A 13,907-nucleotide genomic window follows, 5' to 3' on the forward strand; every position below is an offset into this window, starting at 1 on the left:
GCTCGCCAGTGCCCTCACAGTGAGGACCCCTCAAGGAGGGGCTAGGGGATGGAGCAGGCCTCCCAGGTTCCGGGGTCCCCTTTCCCTGGCACCTGCTCTAAGAAGGGGTCTGTGGGGAGGGGAGAGGAGAAAGGTAGCTGCCACGTTCACACAGAAAGGCAAGGAGAAGACCCCCCCAACAGGCGGAGCCACCTATGCTGGCTGCACCGAAGCCGCCCCCAAACCTCAGGCCACACCTCAGCCCACAGGACACACTGAAAGTACTTCTAATAGCCACAGCCAGCCTGTGCCCCCCCCACCGTGTGCTGTATCAGCCAGGGACTGTGCCCCCCCATGTGCTGCACAGACCAGGGACTGTGCCCCCCCAACATGTGCTGCACAGGCCAGGGGATGGTGGTGGGTCTGGCACCTCTCACTGTCAGGGTTTGGAACCCAAGACAGCAGGTGCTGGCATCAGGACCGTACCAGGGGTCCTACGTGGCCTCGAATCCAGACAACTCGCGGTCCAGGTTGGACCTTTGGTTGACGAGCAGGGACTCAGGGTCACTGTGTGGGGGGTGGGGTCACCCAAACCAGCGGGCGAGGGAAAGGACACTGGGTCACCCCGGGATGGAAGGTGTGGTGCCCTCCCCAAGTCCCCAGGGACAGCAACCCACATGCAGAGACCTGCCAGGTCTCCTCGGCTAACTCTGGAAGCTTTTTCACAGGTGCCTGTGCCTGTGGGAGCCAGGACGAGCCTCTGGTGAGTTCCCTTCCCTTTGCTGCCCTGGCGCCAGACCCCATACTGTGATGGGGGAGGGCTGGCTCCACCCCCGCCCCCCTCAGGGCTCACGGGAAGGCTAGGAACCAGCTCCCTCAGGGAGTTTGAGGTCGGGACACCAGGCCCCAGGGAGGGTCATGGAGCGCAGGCCCCGCCCGGCTTGCTCTGGCTCGGCGTCTGCACGAGTGCTGGTGCACCCCCCCCACCCCTCCCCGCATGTCTGCCATGTGGAGACCTGACTCCAGCCCTCTCTCGCGCCAGAAGGAGGGCCCCTCTGCAGCGCCCGTGTTCACCGTGGACTATGGAGAGCTGGATTTCCAGTGGCGAGAGAAGACGCCGGAGCCCTCGGCCCCCTGCGCCCCTGAACAGACGGAGTACGCCACTATCGTCTTCCCCTGCGGGCCGGGCTCCCCGGGCCCCCTGCCTCTGAGGCCCGAGGACAGACCCTGCCCTTGGCCCCTCTGACGGGCTTCCTCCGCCGGCCTTCATCCCTCAGAGCCTCCGCCAGGAGCACGGGCGGGCCCTCCCGGAGGGGCACCTGCGAGGAGGCGAAGGGGCTGCCGGCTCGGCTCGCCTCTCACTGCTCACGTGACCTAGGGGCGGGAGGTGTCACCGTCCCGTGTGGCCGGGTGCAGGGGATTCAGGGCCTGAGCCAGCCCGTCACTCCCCGATCTGCTGCTCTGCGCCCCCCACACACGTGCCTCCCTGGGGGGGCTGGTGCCTGGATGTGGGGGCACAGGGTCCCCGGCTGGGGACTCTGCCGGTGAGGTACCCCCACAGCTGGAGGGGCACTCGCATGGGGCCGGGGACCTGGTGCTCCTGCAGGCCTGGAAAAGAGGTCCTGGCGTGGGGAAGGGCAGGGCACCCATGGGCCACCCTCATGCACGGCCCAGCCCACCAGGCAGCCTGGGGGCAGGGGAGGTGGCAACAAGGGGAAGAGGCAGAGCTGGAGGCATCCCAGACGGGCTGCCTGGGGACCCCCAGGAGTCGCCCTCCCCTCGGGGCCCGTGCATGGTGCTATTTACAGGGGCCTCTGGCCGGCCCCCCACCTCAGGCCTGCTGTCCGGGCAGGGGGACTGGCCTCCCCGGCGTCAGGGGCTGTGTCGGGTTCCACACAGACCTCAGGGCCCCTTACCTTATTCTATTCTATTATAATTAAATAATGACAAAACCTTAAGAAAAGCCCGGGTTCTCTCCTGCTCTTGAGGTGGGGGGGGGGGTCTTTCTTCCCAGGCCTGGCCCTCACCCGCCTGGCTGCACCTTCTCTGCCCCAGGAGCACACAGAGCCCTTGAGGCCCCATCTCTGTTCCCCTCACGTGCACCATGGGGTGCCAGCAGGTGGCCCCCTCAAGAAGTCTGTCCCCAGACCACCTCAGCCAGGCGGCCGTGTCTGTCTGCCCTGCAACAGCCCCCCCCACAAGCCCCTGCACCCGACCGTCCCTCCCAGGAAGCATCAGTGCGCTGGGCCGGGGGCAGGTCAGGCTGCGAGTGTGCACAGCCCCAGCAGAGAAACACGGCCCTTCCCATACGTTCCATCCCCCAGGAAGAAGACCACCCCCAGGAGGGTCCTCAGCACGCGTCCCTGACTGCAGTGACACCAGGCCTCCCCAGTCTTGTCCTTCCCAGTGGGCATCGTCCAAACCCTCAGGGGCCAGCAGCACAGCTGCCCCCCACCCAGCCCTCGGCGCTCACACCCTGTGCCCACCACGCGGGGGTCCTGTCCTGGCTGGGGCAGGAGCTAGAATCACCGCGTCCGAGACGAGGCAAGGGCGCCAGGCAAGATCACACCTGGAGCGGCCGCGGCCGGGGAGGCTGCGGGAGGCCCGGGCTTGCGTGTTAGCACAGCGATAAGGAAACGTAGTCAGGAAGCACACACAAAGTTAACACCCAGGAGTAAATGGCTTTCATATATTCAGGCAGCCGCCAGCTAGAATAAAAAGTGGCAGAAGATCTTAATTTATGCCTGAGGCATAATAAATTTAACAAGAAACGTGCGAACCCACAGGAGGACGGCTTGGCTGCAGGTGTGAGCCCGCCGGGCGGAGACACGCGGTGCTGCCGAGCCACCAGCTCTGCCCGGGCCGCCTGCTGGATGTAACACACAATCCCAGTGGCATCCACTGCAACGGAAAAGTCCGTATGGAGAAACAAACAAGCAAGAAGAAGCCTAGGAAACCAAGAAAAGGAAGTGAAAGCAGTGCACCTTTATCAGATCTCCGGCTCGAAACGGCGGTGTGCACAGAAGCTGGGACACTGCTAAAGGACACACTTCGTAATAAAGGGCGTGAGCAGCTCGTGGAAAAACTATCAGGTAGACTCCATTGGCAGGCCAGGGACTTGCACAAATCCCACGTACAAGTGTAACACAGAAACCCTGCCAGACACAGAGGACACGGGTGACTTCTTCACGCTGACGCAGGAAAGCCTCCCTACACCGGCTCCAAACCACAGCCCATTAGAGAGATTGATACAGTCAATTCTATACATCAGGGGAAACACTTTAATGTGGCAGAAAAAAAAAAAGGCAGAAGCGAATGAGGGGAAAGTATTTGCAATATTTTTACATAAAAGGCTAACACTCCGATTATGCAAAGACCTTCTAAAGTACGGAAAGAGCAAGCTCAGAGGCACAATGGAAAAGTGAGCAGGAGATATGACGAGGCAGCTCCTACCGCACATGCCCACGCACGCCTGCACACACACATGCATGGGCGCACACGCACACACGCACATACGTACACACACATGCATGGGCGCACACACACGCATGCACACACACATGCATGGACGCACACGCACACACATGCCCCACACAACACACACCCCACATACGTGTTGTACACAGATCCCTTAAGCAACCAAAGGATGTTCAATTTTACTCATAAGAAAAATGCAAATTACAACTTACAACTTACCCGTGAGCAAAACTCTGACCACGTGACAACCCGGTGCTGGTGGCGGGATGGGAGAGCGGGGCCTGGAGTGCTATGGGCGACTAGGCACCTGCTGGCGGTTAGAGAGACATGTGCCCTTTGACCCATGAACCCCCCATAGAGCTCCTCCCAGGGGTGAGCCAGACGCCAGGACACTGCGACCCAGGTAGGCAACGGGAGCGGGGGGAGCCCCCGAGCAACTCACTGCCCCCCCGAAACAAGGAACTGAGCTGGGGTTCTATTCAAAGACAAGGGGGTACTTTGAGCATAAAAAACACCAAAATTAGAATTAAAAATCGAATTGACACATTTTGAGTATGTTTTAAAAGAAATGAGTTTGTATTCTAGAATAAAGAGACGGAGGAGGTGACAGCAGAGCAGGCCGCGGAGAGGGAAGGAAGCGGTGGCCTCACCAGCCACCGGCCGGCCGCGCTGGCGGCAGCACCACGCCTCGGATGAGAAGCAAGAGCCCCGGGGCACAGTCAGCACTTCGCTGCCCGCCTTCCCGGAACCGGCCCCTGCAGCCCGCCTCCACTCACTTTTTCCGTGCCCCGCTCTGCCCCGGTCCTGTGTGTCACGGGGCCGGGCTGGGGCACCTCGCCCACCCCCACCCACGCCCCACACTGGGTCCCTCTCTGCTAGCCCCGCGGACCTCCCGGAGAGTGGCTTCAGGAGGACCCGCTGGGAGCCTGGGCTCCTCAGACGAGGCCTGAGACCCCAGCGCAGAGAAGCCAGAGCAAGAGGCATGTGGCCGCCCAACAGCCCGGGGCCACTAGAGCCCCCGCTGGGAGCCCCTCTGCCCGGGAGGGCGGCCTCCCCACTACCTGGGCTCACCCTCTCCTGGTCTGCAGAGCTGGGGGCAAGGGCTGGCCTCCTCAAGACAGGAATGCAAGGCTGTGCGGGACAGGGAGGACGGGGGTCTGAACCGCACCCGGAAACCCAAGGTGGGGGCGCTGTAGGACCGGGCAGGAGAAAAGCACAGGCCCCACGGGAGACCCGACACGGGGACCATGAAAGAGGGGCTGGCGGCCCGGCCCCGGGTCCCAGCCCCACCGGGTTGGCAATCAATCTGGGGTGGACAGAAGCCTCTTTGCACCTGGGTGCAGCTCCTGAGATCTTTGGGGACTTCAGGATGGGGGCGGGGAGGTGTCCTCCTGAGGGCAATCAAGGTGGCATAGCCAGAATGACATTGACCCCAGTCGTTGGAACCCCCCAACTGCTGCCCAACCTCCCCCCTAGGGAGGGACCCTGTGCCCTCTGGCTCCTGTGCAGCGGCCCCTCCCAATTGTGGGGCCTGTGTCCGCGGCTCCTGAGCTGACTGACGCGCAGTGAGGCTGATGACATTGTCACGAGTGCACTGGCCGCTTGGATGCTTTCACGATTATACAACTATTGTTAGGCACTTTCTTCTTTCCCTGTTCTTACTGTCAGAGTGTTTATGGCTATACATTTTTTAATTAGTAGATTTATTTTTTTAATGTTTATTTATTCATGAGAGAAAGAGAGAGACAGAGCACAAGCAGGGGAGGGGCAAAGAGAGAGAGGGAGACACAGAATCTGAAGCAGCTCCAGGTTCCGAGCTGTCAGCACAAAGCCTGACTCGGGGCTTGAACTCATGAATTGTGAGATCATGACCTGAGCCAAAGTCAGATGCTTAACCGAATGAGCCACCCAGGCACCCAAATTAGTAGATATGTTTTAAAGCAGTTTTAGGTTTACGTAACAACCGAGCAATAAGTCGCAGTACACCCCCCACATCCCCCACACATGCAGTGTCCCCTGGGTCAGCACCCCACCCCACGTCCGTCCTAACTGAGGAGCAGCCAGGGTCCTATATCATCACCCAAAGTCCCTCGTTCACATCGGGGCTCACTTGTGGTGATGTGCACTCTGTGGGTTTGGACAAATGTATGGTGACATGTGCCTGCTCACTCCCCTCGCTGCCCTAAGACTCCTCCGTGCCCCTCCTGTGCACCCCTCCTCCGCACAACCTCTGGCAGCCAGTGGTCTTTGTACTGTCTCCAAAGGTCTGCCTTCCCAGAATGCCATATGGATCGCACAGTACACAACCGTTCCAAAGGCTTCCTTCACTTAGTGATGCACCTTTGCGGCTCCTCTGTGTCTTTTCGCGGCCCGACAGCTCTGTGCTTTGTGGCGCTGAGTCACCTCCCAGTGTCTGGATGGACCAGTTTGAACATTCACCTCCCGAAGGACATCCTGATTTCTTCCAAGCTTTGGCAATTATGAATAAAGTGGCTATAAACATCCATGTGCAGGTTTTTGTGTGGACGTGAGTTTTCAACTCATTTGGATAAATGCCAAGGAGCACAACTCCTGCATCGACAGCAAGAGTTTGTTCCGTTCTGTAAGGCGGTGTAACGTGCACCGTCTTCCCACGTGGCTGCCGGGCCAAGAGAACGCTCCTGCTGCTCCACGACTCGCCAGCATGTGGCGCTGTCGGGCTTCCGCACCGCCCGCGCTACCCGGCTGATGGCATCCTGCTATCTTGTTTTCTTTTTCCCTGATGACGTTTGATGGGGAGCATCTTTCCATCTGCCCACTTGCTGAAGCATGCACACAAGTCTCAAACTCACCAATAAGAAAGCGAGCAACACAACTAAAAAAAAGAGGCAAAAGCTCTAAACAGACACCTCACCAAAGACGATATGCAGATGGTGCAGCCACTTTGGAACACAGGCTTGGCAATTTCTGGCAAAGCAAAACTATCCTATAAACCGGCAGATACCCTGAAGTGTTGGCGGAATTCACAGGGAAAGCCATGCACCCCTGAAGCTTTCCTAGAATGCAGATTTTTTAAATTTTTTATTATTTTTTAATGTTTTATTTTTGAGAGAGACAGAGACAGAGCACGAGCAGGGGAGGGTCAGAGAGAGAGAGGGAGACACAGAATCCGAAGCAGCTCCAGGCTCTGAGCTGTCAGCACAGAGCCCGACGCGGGGCTCGAACGCAAGAACCGTGAGATCATGACCTGAGCCGAAGTCGGACACAACCTACTGAGCCACACAGGAGCCCCAGTGTGCAGAGATTTTAAATTACAGAATAAAATTCTTTAATAAGATTTTTCAGATTTTCTCTATTTCCTCTTTAATAAGTTGTATTTTTCCAGGAATTGTCCATTCATATAAATAATTCCTAATATCTTCTTGAAATCTGTGAACATCTGTAGGGACGTTGTGTGTCCCGTCTCACTCCTGATATTGGTTATTTGTGTGTTCTCTGTCTTTTATGATCAGCCTCATGAGGCGTTTATCAGTTTTATTCGTTTTCTAAAAACCCAGCTTTGCCTTTTCCCTCTGGTGTCTGAGGTCTTCTGTTGCTCTGGCCTGTTCTGGCCTGTTCCCTTCCCTCTGCTTCTCTGGACTCCACTTACCACCACTTTCTGAGGTGGTGGCATCATGGCGCCTCCCCCGCCCCGGCCCCACCCGGCCCATCCTGCTAAGCTCAGCTCATAGATTCTCTGCGGTGCTCGCATAATTAATTTCAACATCTTTTCTCATTTTAACTGTAGCATCTTCTTTGAACCAGGAGTAATTCAGAATTGTGTTTCTCAGTTTTCAGACACAAGGAAGATTTTTTAAAAAGAGCTTTTTTATTATTATATTTTTGAGTGACACAGAGAGGTCAAGTGAGGGATGAGCCAAGGGAGAAGGAGGGACAGAATTCCAAGCTCAGCGCAGAGTCCAACCCAGGGCTAGGCCCCACGAACCGTGAGATCACAACCTGAGCCGAAATCCAGAGTCCGATACTTAACTGACTGAGCCCCCCAGGCTTCCCCACAAGGGAGATTTTAAGTTTCCTTTTGTTTTTATTTCTAGCTCAATTTCACTGTAATTCTCAATCCTTTGAAGTCTGGTAGAGGCTTGACTTTGTGATCCAATATAATATCAGTTTTCGAACGGACGGTGCACTCTGTCCCGCGCAGTGCTCTGCGTGTGTCCACGGAGCCACGCTCCTTGGGCAAGCTGTCCGGGGCTCCTGTGTGTGTCCCCTGATTTTGTCTGCTCACTGCCAGTCACTGAGACTCGCATCTACAATTTTCTACTGTAACAGTGGATCTATTTGCTCCTAGAAGTCTGCTCACTTGTGTTTCGTATTTCAAAGCATACTATTAGGTACATACAAATGGGTCAGGCCAGAGAGGCCGTCAGGAAGGCCGGCAGCGCTCCAGACGCTTGTCCCCGAGGACTGGTGGCCTGGGGCCCGGTGGCAGGTTCTGCAGGACCTCACCAAGGGAGAACATGCAGAAGGAGATCTCCTCGTAGGAGACCCTGGCCCCACTCTCATACAGACAAGCAAAGGTCAGGGCTCCCTTGACGGTTGGCCCGACGGAGGCCAGATCAGAGTAGCCGCTGGGGCCCTCATAGATGACCCAGGGCTCCGTCCAGCTGTGGGGGTCCATGGGGGACCGGCTCAGATAGATTCCCATATGGAGCCGAGCCCTGCGCCCCACCGGGTGGGAATACAGCATCCAGGTGGGGCTCTGAGACAGGGTGGCAGGAGGCCCGGGCACCTTTGGGGTCCAGGCCATCGTGATCCCACTGAGCCCAGGCCCCAGGCCAGGCTCCTCAGGGCTGTCCCTGCATCCTTCCATCCCCCTGGGCCCCTGGGCCCCTTGGGTGTCTCCAGTACCCTCCTCTGAGGCTTCCTGGACTCCAAGACAGAGGTGTGGAGAGTGGGAGTGGCTCCTGACACCCACTGGCCATCTGTCATCCCTCGGCTCACTGGAGACGGGGGCAGGGAAGCCCAGGACGCTGGCCTGGCAGCCCCGGGCCGTCTCGGCCAGCGCAGGCACGAGCTCACCGGGCAGGAAGGAGGTGCCTTCGTCCACACTGAGCGCCTGCACGCGGCTGCCCAGGGGGCTCCGGGCGTTGCAGTATAGGACGCTGCCGGCCCGACCGCTGTCCACCACGGCCAGCTGGCACTCGCCTGAGCGAAGGTTGGGCACAAGGCCTCCGTGGTGCCAGGTGCGACCGTGGTCGTCGCTGTAGAAGGTGAAGGCATGTGGGCTGGTCCTGCAGATCTTGCCGAAGCATTCCCGCCGGTCCACGCGGTACGTGTAGGCCGGCACCAGCAGGCGGCCTGAGCGCAGCTGGATGCCGTGGCCGGGGCCGACAGCAAACGTGGCCCAGTCTGCTGAGAAGAGGGGCTGCCGGTTATCCCAGCCGGGAGACAGCCTTGGCTGATGCCAGGTGCCACCACGCTTCGGGGCGGGAGATCAGGAGCCAGATGTGGGGATACGCATGAGCAAGGGGGGGTCCGGCACCCATCCCCCACTCCTGCCAGCCCCCCGGAAGCCTCCAGCCCTGGACAAGCCTCTCTCCACCACTGGCAGGAGCAGGGAGCCCAGGCAGGCTACTCGGCCAGGTTCTCGGCTCCGGAGCAGGTGGCTGGTCCCTGAGCCCAGGAGGGCAGCCTAGGGCAGAGGGGGTTCAAGGACCTTCAGGGTGGGGTCAGGCCTGAGTCCGGTGGGGAAGGGGCCACGGGAGCAGAGAGCCCTTCAGAGCAGCTCCGTGTGTCCTGTCCAGGTCTCAAAGCCTGCATGCCCTCAGCTCCCCCCTACAAGGGTCAGGTGAGCAGTCAGGGTCCCCTGGGTCAGTGTCCCCATGCCAGGGTTGGGGTGGCCTCAGGGGGCAGTGGGTAGTCCGGCCTTTGGGGGGAGGGCAGGAGTGGAGGAAAAGCTTTAGGGTCGGGCCACCCGCCTTGCCCTGGGGCCCGGGCTGGACGCTCCTGGGGCGGTAAGAAGGCAGAGGGTGGCGATGGGGCCTGGGTGCTAAGAGGGAGGGGCCTCAGCGCTCAGCAGGCAGCCACGTGACCTGCAGCAGGACCCTTCCCCCTCCCCGCAGGGCCGGCCCTCCTCTGACCTCCTGGTGAGACCCTGTCCCCCTCCCGGTGCAGACCGAGCCTGGGTGCAGACCCCACCCCCAAGCCAACCCGCCCCACCTACCCTGCTCCGCGCTGCCCACCGCCTCCTCCGTGAGGTCGCGGGCGGCGCCCCAGCTGCGCCCCGCGTCCCGGCTGGTCACACAGCAGAGGCGCGCGGCGTTCCTGCCCGAGGCGATCTGCGCGGACTCCGGCGTGCGGCCCCGCACGGCGATGAAGAAGAGGAAGACGGTGGCCGTGCGGGCGTCGTGCACGGGGCAGGGGTTCATGGACCGGTGCTCCTCCAGGGCCGCCGTCCCCAGCACCCGCGCGGCGCCCCACTGCGGGGGGAGGGGGAGGGGAAGGGCGGGCNCTGAGCCGCTGCTCCGCGAAGGCCAGCAGGGTGGGCGCGGGGGGCACGGGCAGCAGCGCGGGCACGCGGTACGTCAGGCCGCTCCTCTCGCGCTGGAAAAGCACGGTCCGCTCGGGGACGCGCGGGGCCCCCATGCTCTGCGGGCGCGGCCCGGGGCCCCGGGGTCATCGGAGCCCAGGGTGAGCGCGCGGGGCCGGCGCGCTCCCCGCCTGTCCACCCAGATGAGCAGACGCCTCCTCCCACCCCGCGCGCCCCTCAGTGGCCCCCCTCGGAGACGGCCCTATCCCAAGCTCCTCACCCCCAAGTCCACAGCGATCCCTCGCCGCCCTTCCCTTCCTGCCACTGCACCCCAAATGTCGGCAGTCGGCCCTTCCCCCTCTCAACCGGGTCCCTGCTGCCTCCCGGTGTTGGGAGCGGGGGCTCCTGGCCGGGTGCCCTGTCTGCCGGTGCCCCGCCAAGCGGACGATCCGGGACTCCTGTGTTTGGGACACGCAGGGGTTCGGTTTCCCCAAATAGAGACCCCCAAGCGCAGGAGCCCCGTGAGCAGAGAAACAGACACGCCAGACCCCCGGGAAAGGAGACCCGGAGAGACGGGAGTGAAGCAGGTGCAGACAGGACGCGCTCACCAAGCAGGAAGGAGATTCTGGACAGAGCTGCGTTCCACACCCGGGTCGCAGGCTTCTGGGGAAGGTGCCCCAGCGGCTGCTGCAGCCGCCCTTCTCAGACCTGAGGGTCAGGGGATTCTTGGGAGTGGCCAGTAGAGGGGGGCGGCCTGCTGAAACCAAGAGGGGGCGCCAGTGGGTCTCCCCAGCCGCCCTTGCCCCCCCAGGCTCCTGAGCAAAGTGGGGGGGGGCACCGGGAGGTCCAGCAGAACCACCCCCCAGGGGGCCCCAAATGGCCCACACGTGCGCCTCAAGGGAGATNCCGCCCTTCTCAGACCTGAGGGTCAGGGGATTCTTGGGAGTGGCCAGTAGAGGGGGGCGGCCTGCTGAAACCAAGAGGGGGCGCCAGTGGGTCTCCCCAGCCGCCCTTGCCCCCCCAGGCTCCTGAGCAAAGTGGGGGGGGGGCACCGGGAGGTCCAGCAGAACCACCCCCCAGGGGGCCCCAAATGGCCCACACGTGCGCCTCAAGGGAGATAGAGGAGCAGTGAGGGACTCCAGGGAGGCCACAGAGTCCCCCCCCCGTCCCGCCCCTGCCCCCTCCTGGCAGGAAGGAGCTACGAAAGAGGGGGCCAGGCCAGCTCTAGTCTGTGCCGAGGGGGGTGTGAACTTGGAAAGCAGCTGCTCCCACAGTGATGAGGAAAAGACATGCACCCCCAGTGTCTGGGCCCTCCCCCAGCTGAACCCCACAAGCTGAAGCTGCTGGGTTGGGGAGGGTGTGGTGCCCTTGGGGGCTTCCCGGAGTGGAAGGCTAAGTCGGGAGGACACAGAGGGGAGGGTACGTTCCAGGCACAGGGGGAGGGGCCCTGGCAGGAGGGCTCCCCCCCTCCACTGTGGGGGGAGATTCAGCAAGGACAAAGAAGACCCTCCCCGCTGCAGTACTGGCCTCTCTTCCACAACCCCGGCCCCACCTGCCCCGGCTCTGAGCCCCATGCCCCTCACAGCTCCGCCCCCCAAAACCGTGGCTGGACACCCACCCCCCTCACCCACAAGTCAGGGCTCCTCCAGGGATGATGGACAGAGTGGCCCAGGGCAGACTTCCTGGAGCAGCCCCAGACCTAGGCGTGTGCTCCTAAGGGAGGCTCCCGCTTGGGGTGCACATGGGGGCCTCTTTCTCAGATTTGCACAAAGGCAAATGTGGGCTGGCCCAGCCCCCAGGAGGGACGTGAGTGAATGGGCAGAGAGGTCCAGGGTGCCCAGGACGGTGCAAGGTGGCAGTGCCACACACCAGACTTTGAGCAGCCAGGGACCTCGCCGGCCACTGGGGGGTTAACTGTAACCTAGAGAGCACTGAGGGGAGGGTGGCGGGAGAGAGCCGGACCCCCACCTCAGGCTCGGAGCACCGCTCTCCGCGGGTCAAGCCCTCGCACAGGGCACAGCCGGTGCACGTCTGAGGAGACAGGATGGAGAGGGGTGACCGGTCACGGGAATGAGCAGCCTGACACAGGAGTGGCCTTCTTGCTCAGACACACGGGAGGGCTGGCTGGCTCGACCTCCGATCCTGAGGTCCCCGAAACAGACATTTCCGCCTCAGCCCAGGGCCACCTGCTCCCGAAAGGCTCTCCCGGGCAGCACACGGGCACACCCCACTGCCCACCGCACCCCCACCACAGCCTCTGTGAGCAGGTGCCNGCAATTGTGCCCAAGCAGGAAGCAGGTGCAAGTGCCACGTGTCCCCACAGGCTGAACAGACACAGGGGACATTCTCTCCACTTGGCTCACTCCACAGGCCCCGAGACCCTGGGCTGGTGTCTGTGAGAGCACAGGCTCCGGGGCCACCCTGCCCCCAGCCTGGGGACAGAGCAGGAGACACGGGGGTCACTCTGCTGACTGCACAGAGCTCCCAGCCTTTGGACCAGGACCCCGGCCGGCTGCCGGCACGTAAATGCACACACGTGAAGAGAGCAGGGCCTTGAGTACAAGGTGGGCAGAGGGGCCTCTTAGCTCCGTCCCTGCGGGTCTCCAGCCTGACCTGAGTGTCCTGTGCCCTCACAGGGGCAAGGACTCCATCACAAACCCTGTGTCTGGTATCCCACAGACTGGGACGGCACCCCCAGTGTTGAGCCCCAGCACCTCATCTACATCACTCAACCTCTAAGTCTACCCCCGGGGCCCTTCGGCACACCTGTCACTTGGACCAGGACCTCTTCCCACGGGGGGGTCCTCAGTCCACCCACCCACTGCCCTTGGCCCAGAGAAGGGCAGCCAGGGAGGACCAAGGAGCCCATTTCTGGCCCTCGGGGCTGGGGTCCAGGTGAGCAGGGAGAGGACTCACCGGGCACCACGGAGAGGCCATAGAGCTGCTGTGGGGCAGCAACAGGAGCGTCTGCTTCTCCAAGCCGCCAAGCAGGGCAGAGACGGGCCCGCTGTGTGGGCGGGGGCCAGGAGCTGGCGTCAGGACCCGGGACCCAGGACCCTCCCTCCAGCTGTGCGGCAGGGAGAGCGGGCGGATGAGCAGCAGGCCACCCCGGGGAGGGGCCCGGTGTCGTGACAGCGCCACGAGGGGCTCCTCTCCCTGCTCAACTCTCCACGCTGAGTGCTTGCCATCTGGGGGCTCACCCTCCGGCAGGGCTGTGCCAGGCAGCTGGCCGCCAAGGGCCACAGCCAACCTCTGAGCCGGACACAGATACCTGCTGCCCACAAGCATCTCCCAGAGACACCCTGCTGAGCGAAGCCAAGTGAGCACTCAGACTCCCGGCCAGGTGCCGTGACCTTCACACCACGCCCAGGATGCAGCCCCCACGGCCATGCTGGGGAGCCAGCTCAGAGCGGGCGGGCCAGCATCCTACCCCCTTCCTAGACCCAGCCACCTGGCCAGTGTTGGCGCCTTCCACCTGGGCCCACTTCTCGGAGGACTGCTGCCCAGGCCAGGGCTCCAGGGGAGCCCTCAGCACCCCCACCTGCCATCTGTGGAAAGGCCAAGGGGCCGTCCTGCTCAGGGGCTCCCTGGGCCCCACCCGCACTCCATCCCCTCCCCCTCCCTCTGACATGGTGTCACCAGCAGGACCCCAAGACCGAGCTCTACTGCCCACCTGCTGGGCCCCACTGACCTTTCTCCCTNGGTGGAGTCCCTATGTGTGATTCAGCAAGCGTGACCTCACGTCAGCTGTTACAATAGGACCTCGAAGGGGAAACGGCTTTGGGAAAATAAGACCTCATGTGATATCCACGTAGGGATGGTAACCTGCCGTATCTGTTCAGGTCCCAGGGGCAGGTCCCCAGTGGGAGGAGACCCCGAGGCCACGGCCCGGCCACTGGGCAGCAGGGATGTCCCTAGCTGGCCACATGTGCCCAAACAGAAG

General features: G+C 61.8%; 2 protein-coding genes across 3 annotated transcripts in view; one reads left to right on the forward strand and one right to left on the reverse strand.

Annotated features, from left to right (window-relative positions):
* The window catches only part of PDCD1 (programmed cell death 1), a 9,699-nt gene extending 7,815 nt beyond the window's left edge, over positions 1-1,884 (forward strand). Inside the window, exons 4-5 of one of the 2 annotated variants that reach the window (XM_077758582.1) lie at positions 708-742; positions 1,022-1,884. In XM_077758582.1, the coding sequence (XP_077614708.1) occupies positions 708-742; positions 1,022-1,225 (239 nt within the window). In that variant the 3' untranslated portion in view covers positions 1,226-1,884. The remainder of the gene's footprint in view (positions 1-707; positions 743-1,021) is intronic. The other variant, XM_077758586.1, reaches the window with a different exon arrangement.
* Positions 1,885-7,282: 5,398 nt separating this feature from the next.
* On the reverse strand, positions 7,283-10,728 carry NEU4 (neuraminidase 4). The gene is given in 4 exon segments (XM_077758598.1): positions 7,283-8,844; positions 9,659-9,933; positions 9,935-10,083; positions 10,245-10,728. Coding segments are annotated over 3 exon segments (1,407 nt in total). The 5' UTR covers positions 10,081-10,083; positions 10,245-10,728; the 3' UTR covers positions 7,283-7,858.
* Positions 10,729-13,907: the final 3,179 nt, after the last annotated feature.

This window comes from Crocuta crocuta, unplaced genomic scaffold (genome assembly GCF_008692635.1).
Source record: "Crocuta crocuta isolate KB4526 unplaced genomic scaffold, BGI_CrCroc_1.0 scaffold290, whole genome shotgun sequence".
NCBI classification, from domain to species: Eukaryota; Metazoa; Chordata; class Mammalia; order Carnivora; family Hyaenidae; genus Crocuta; species Crocuta crocuta.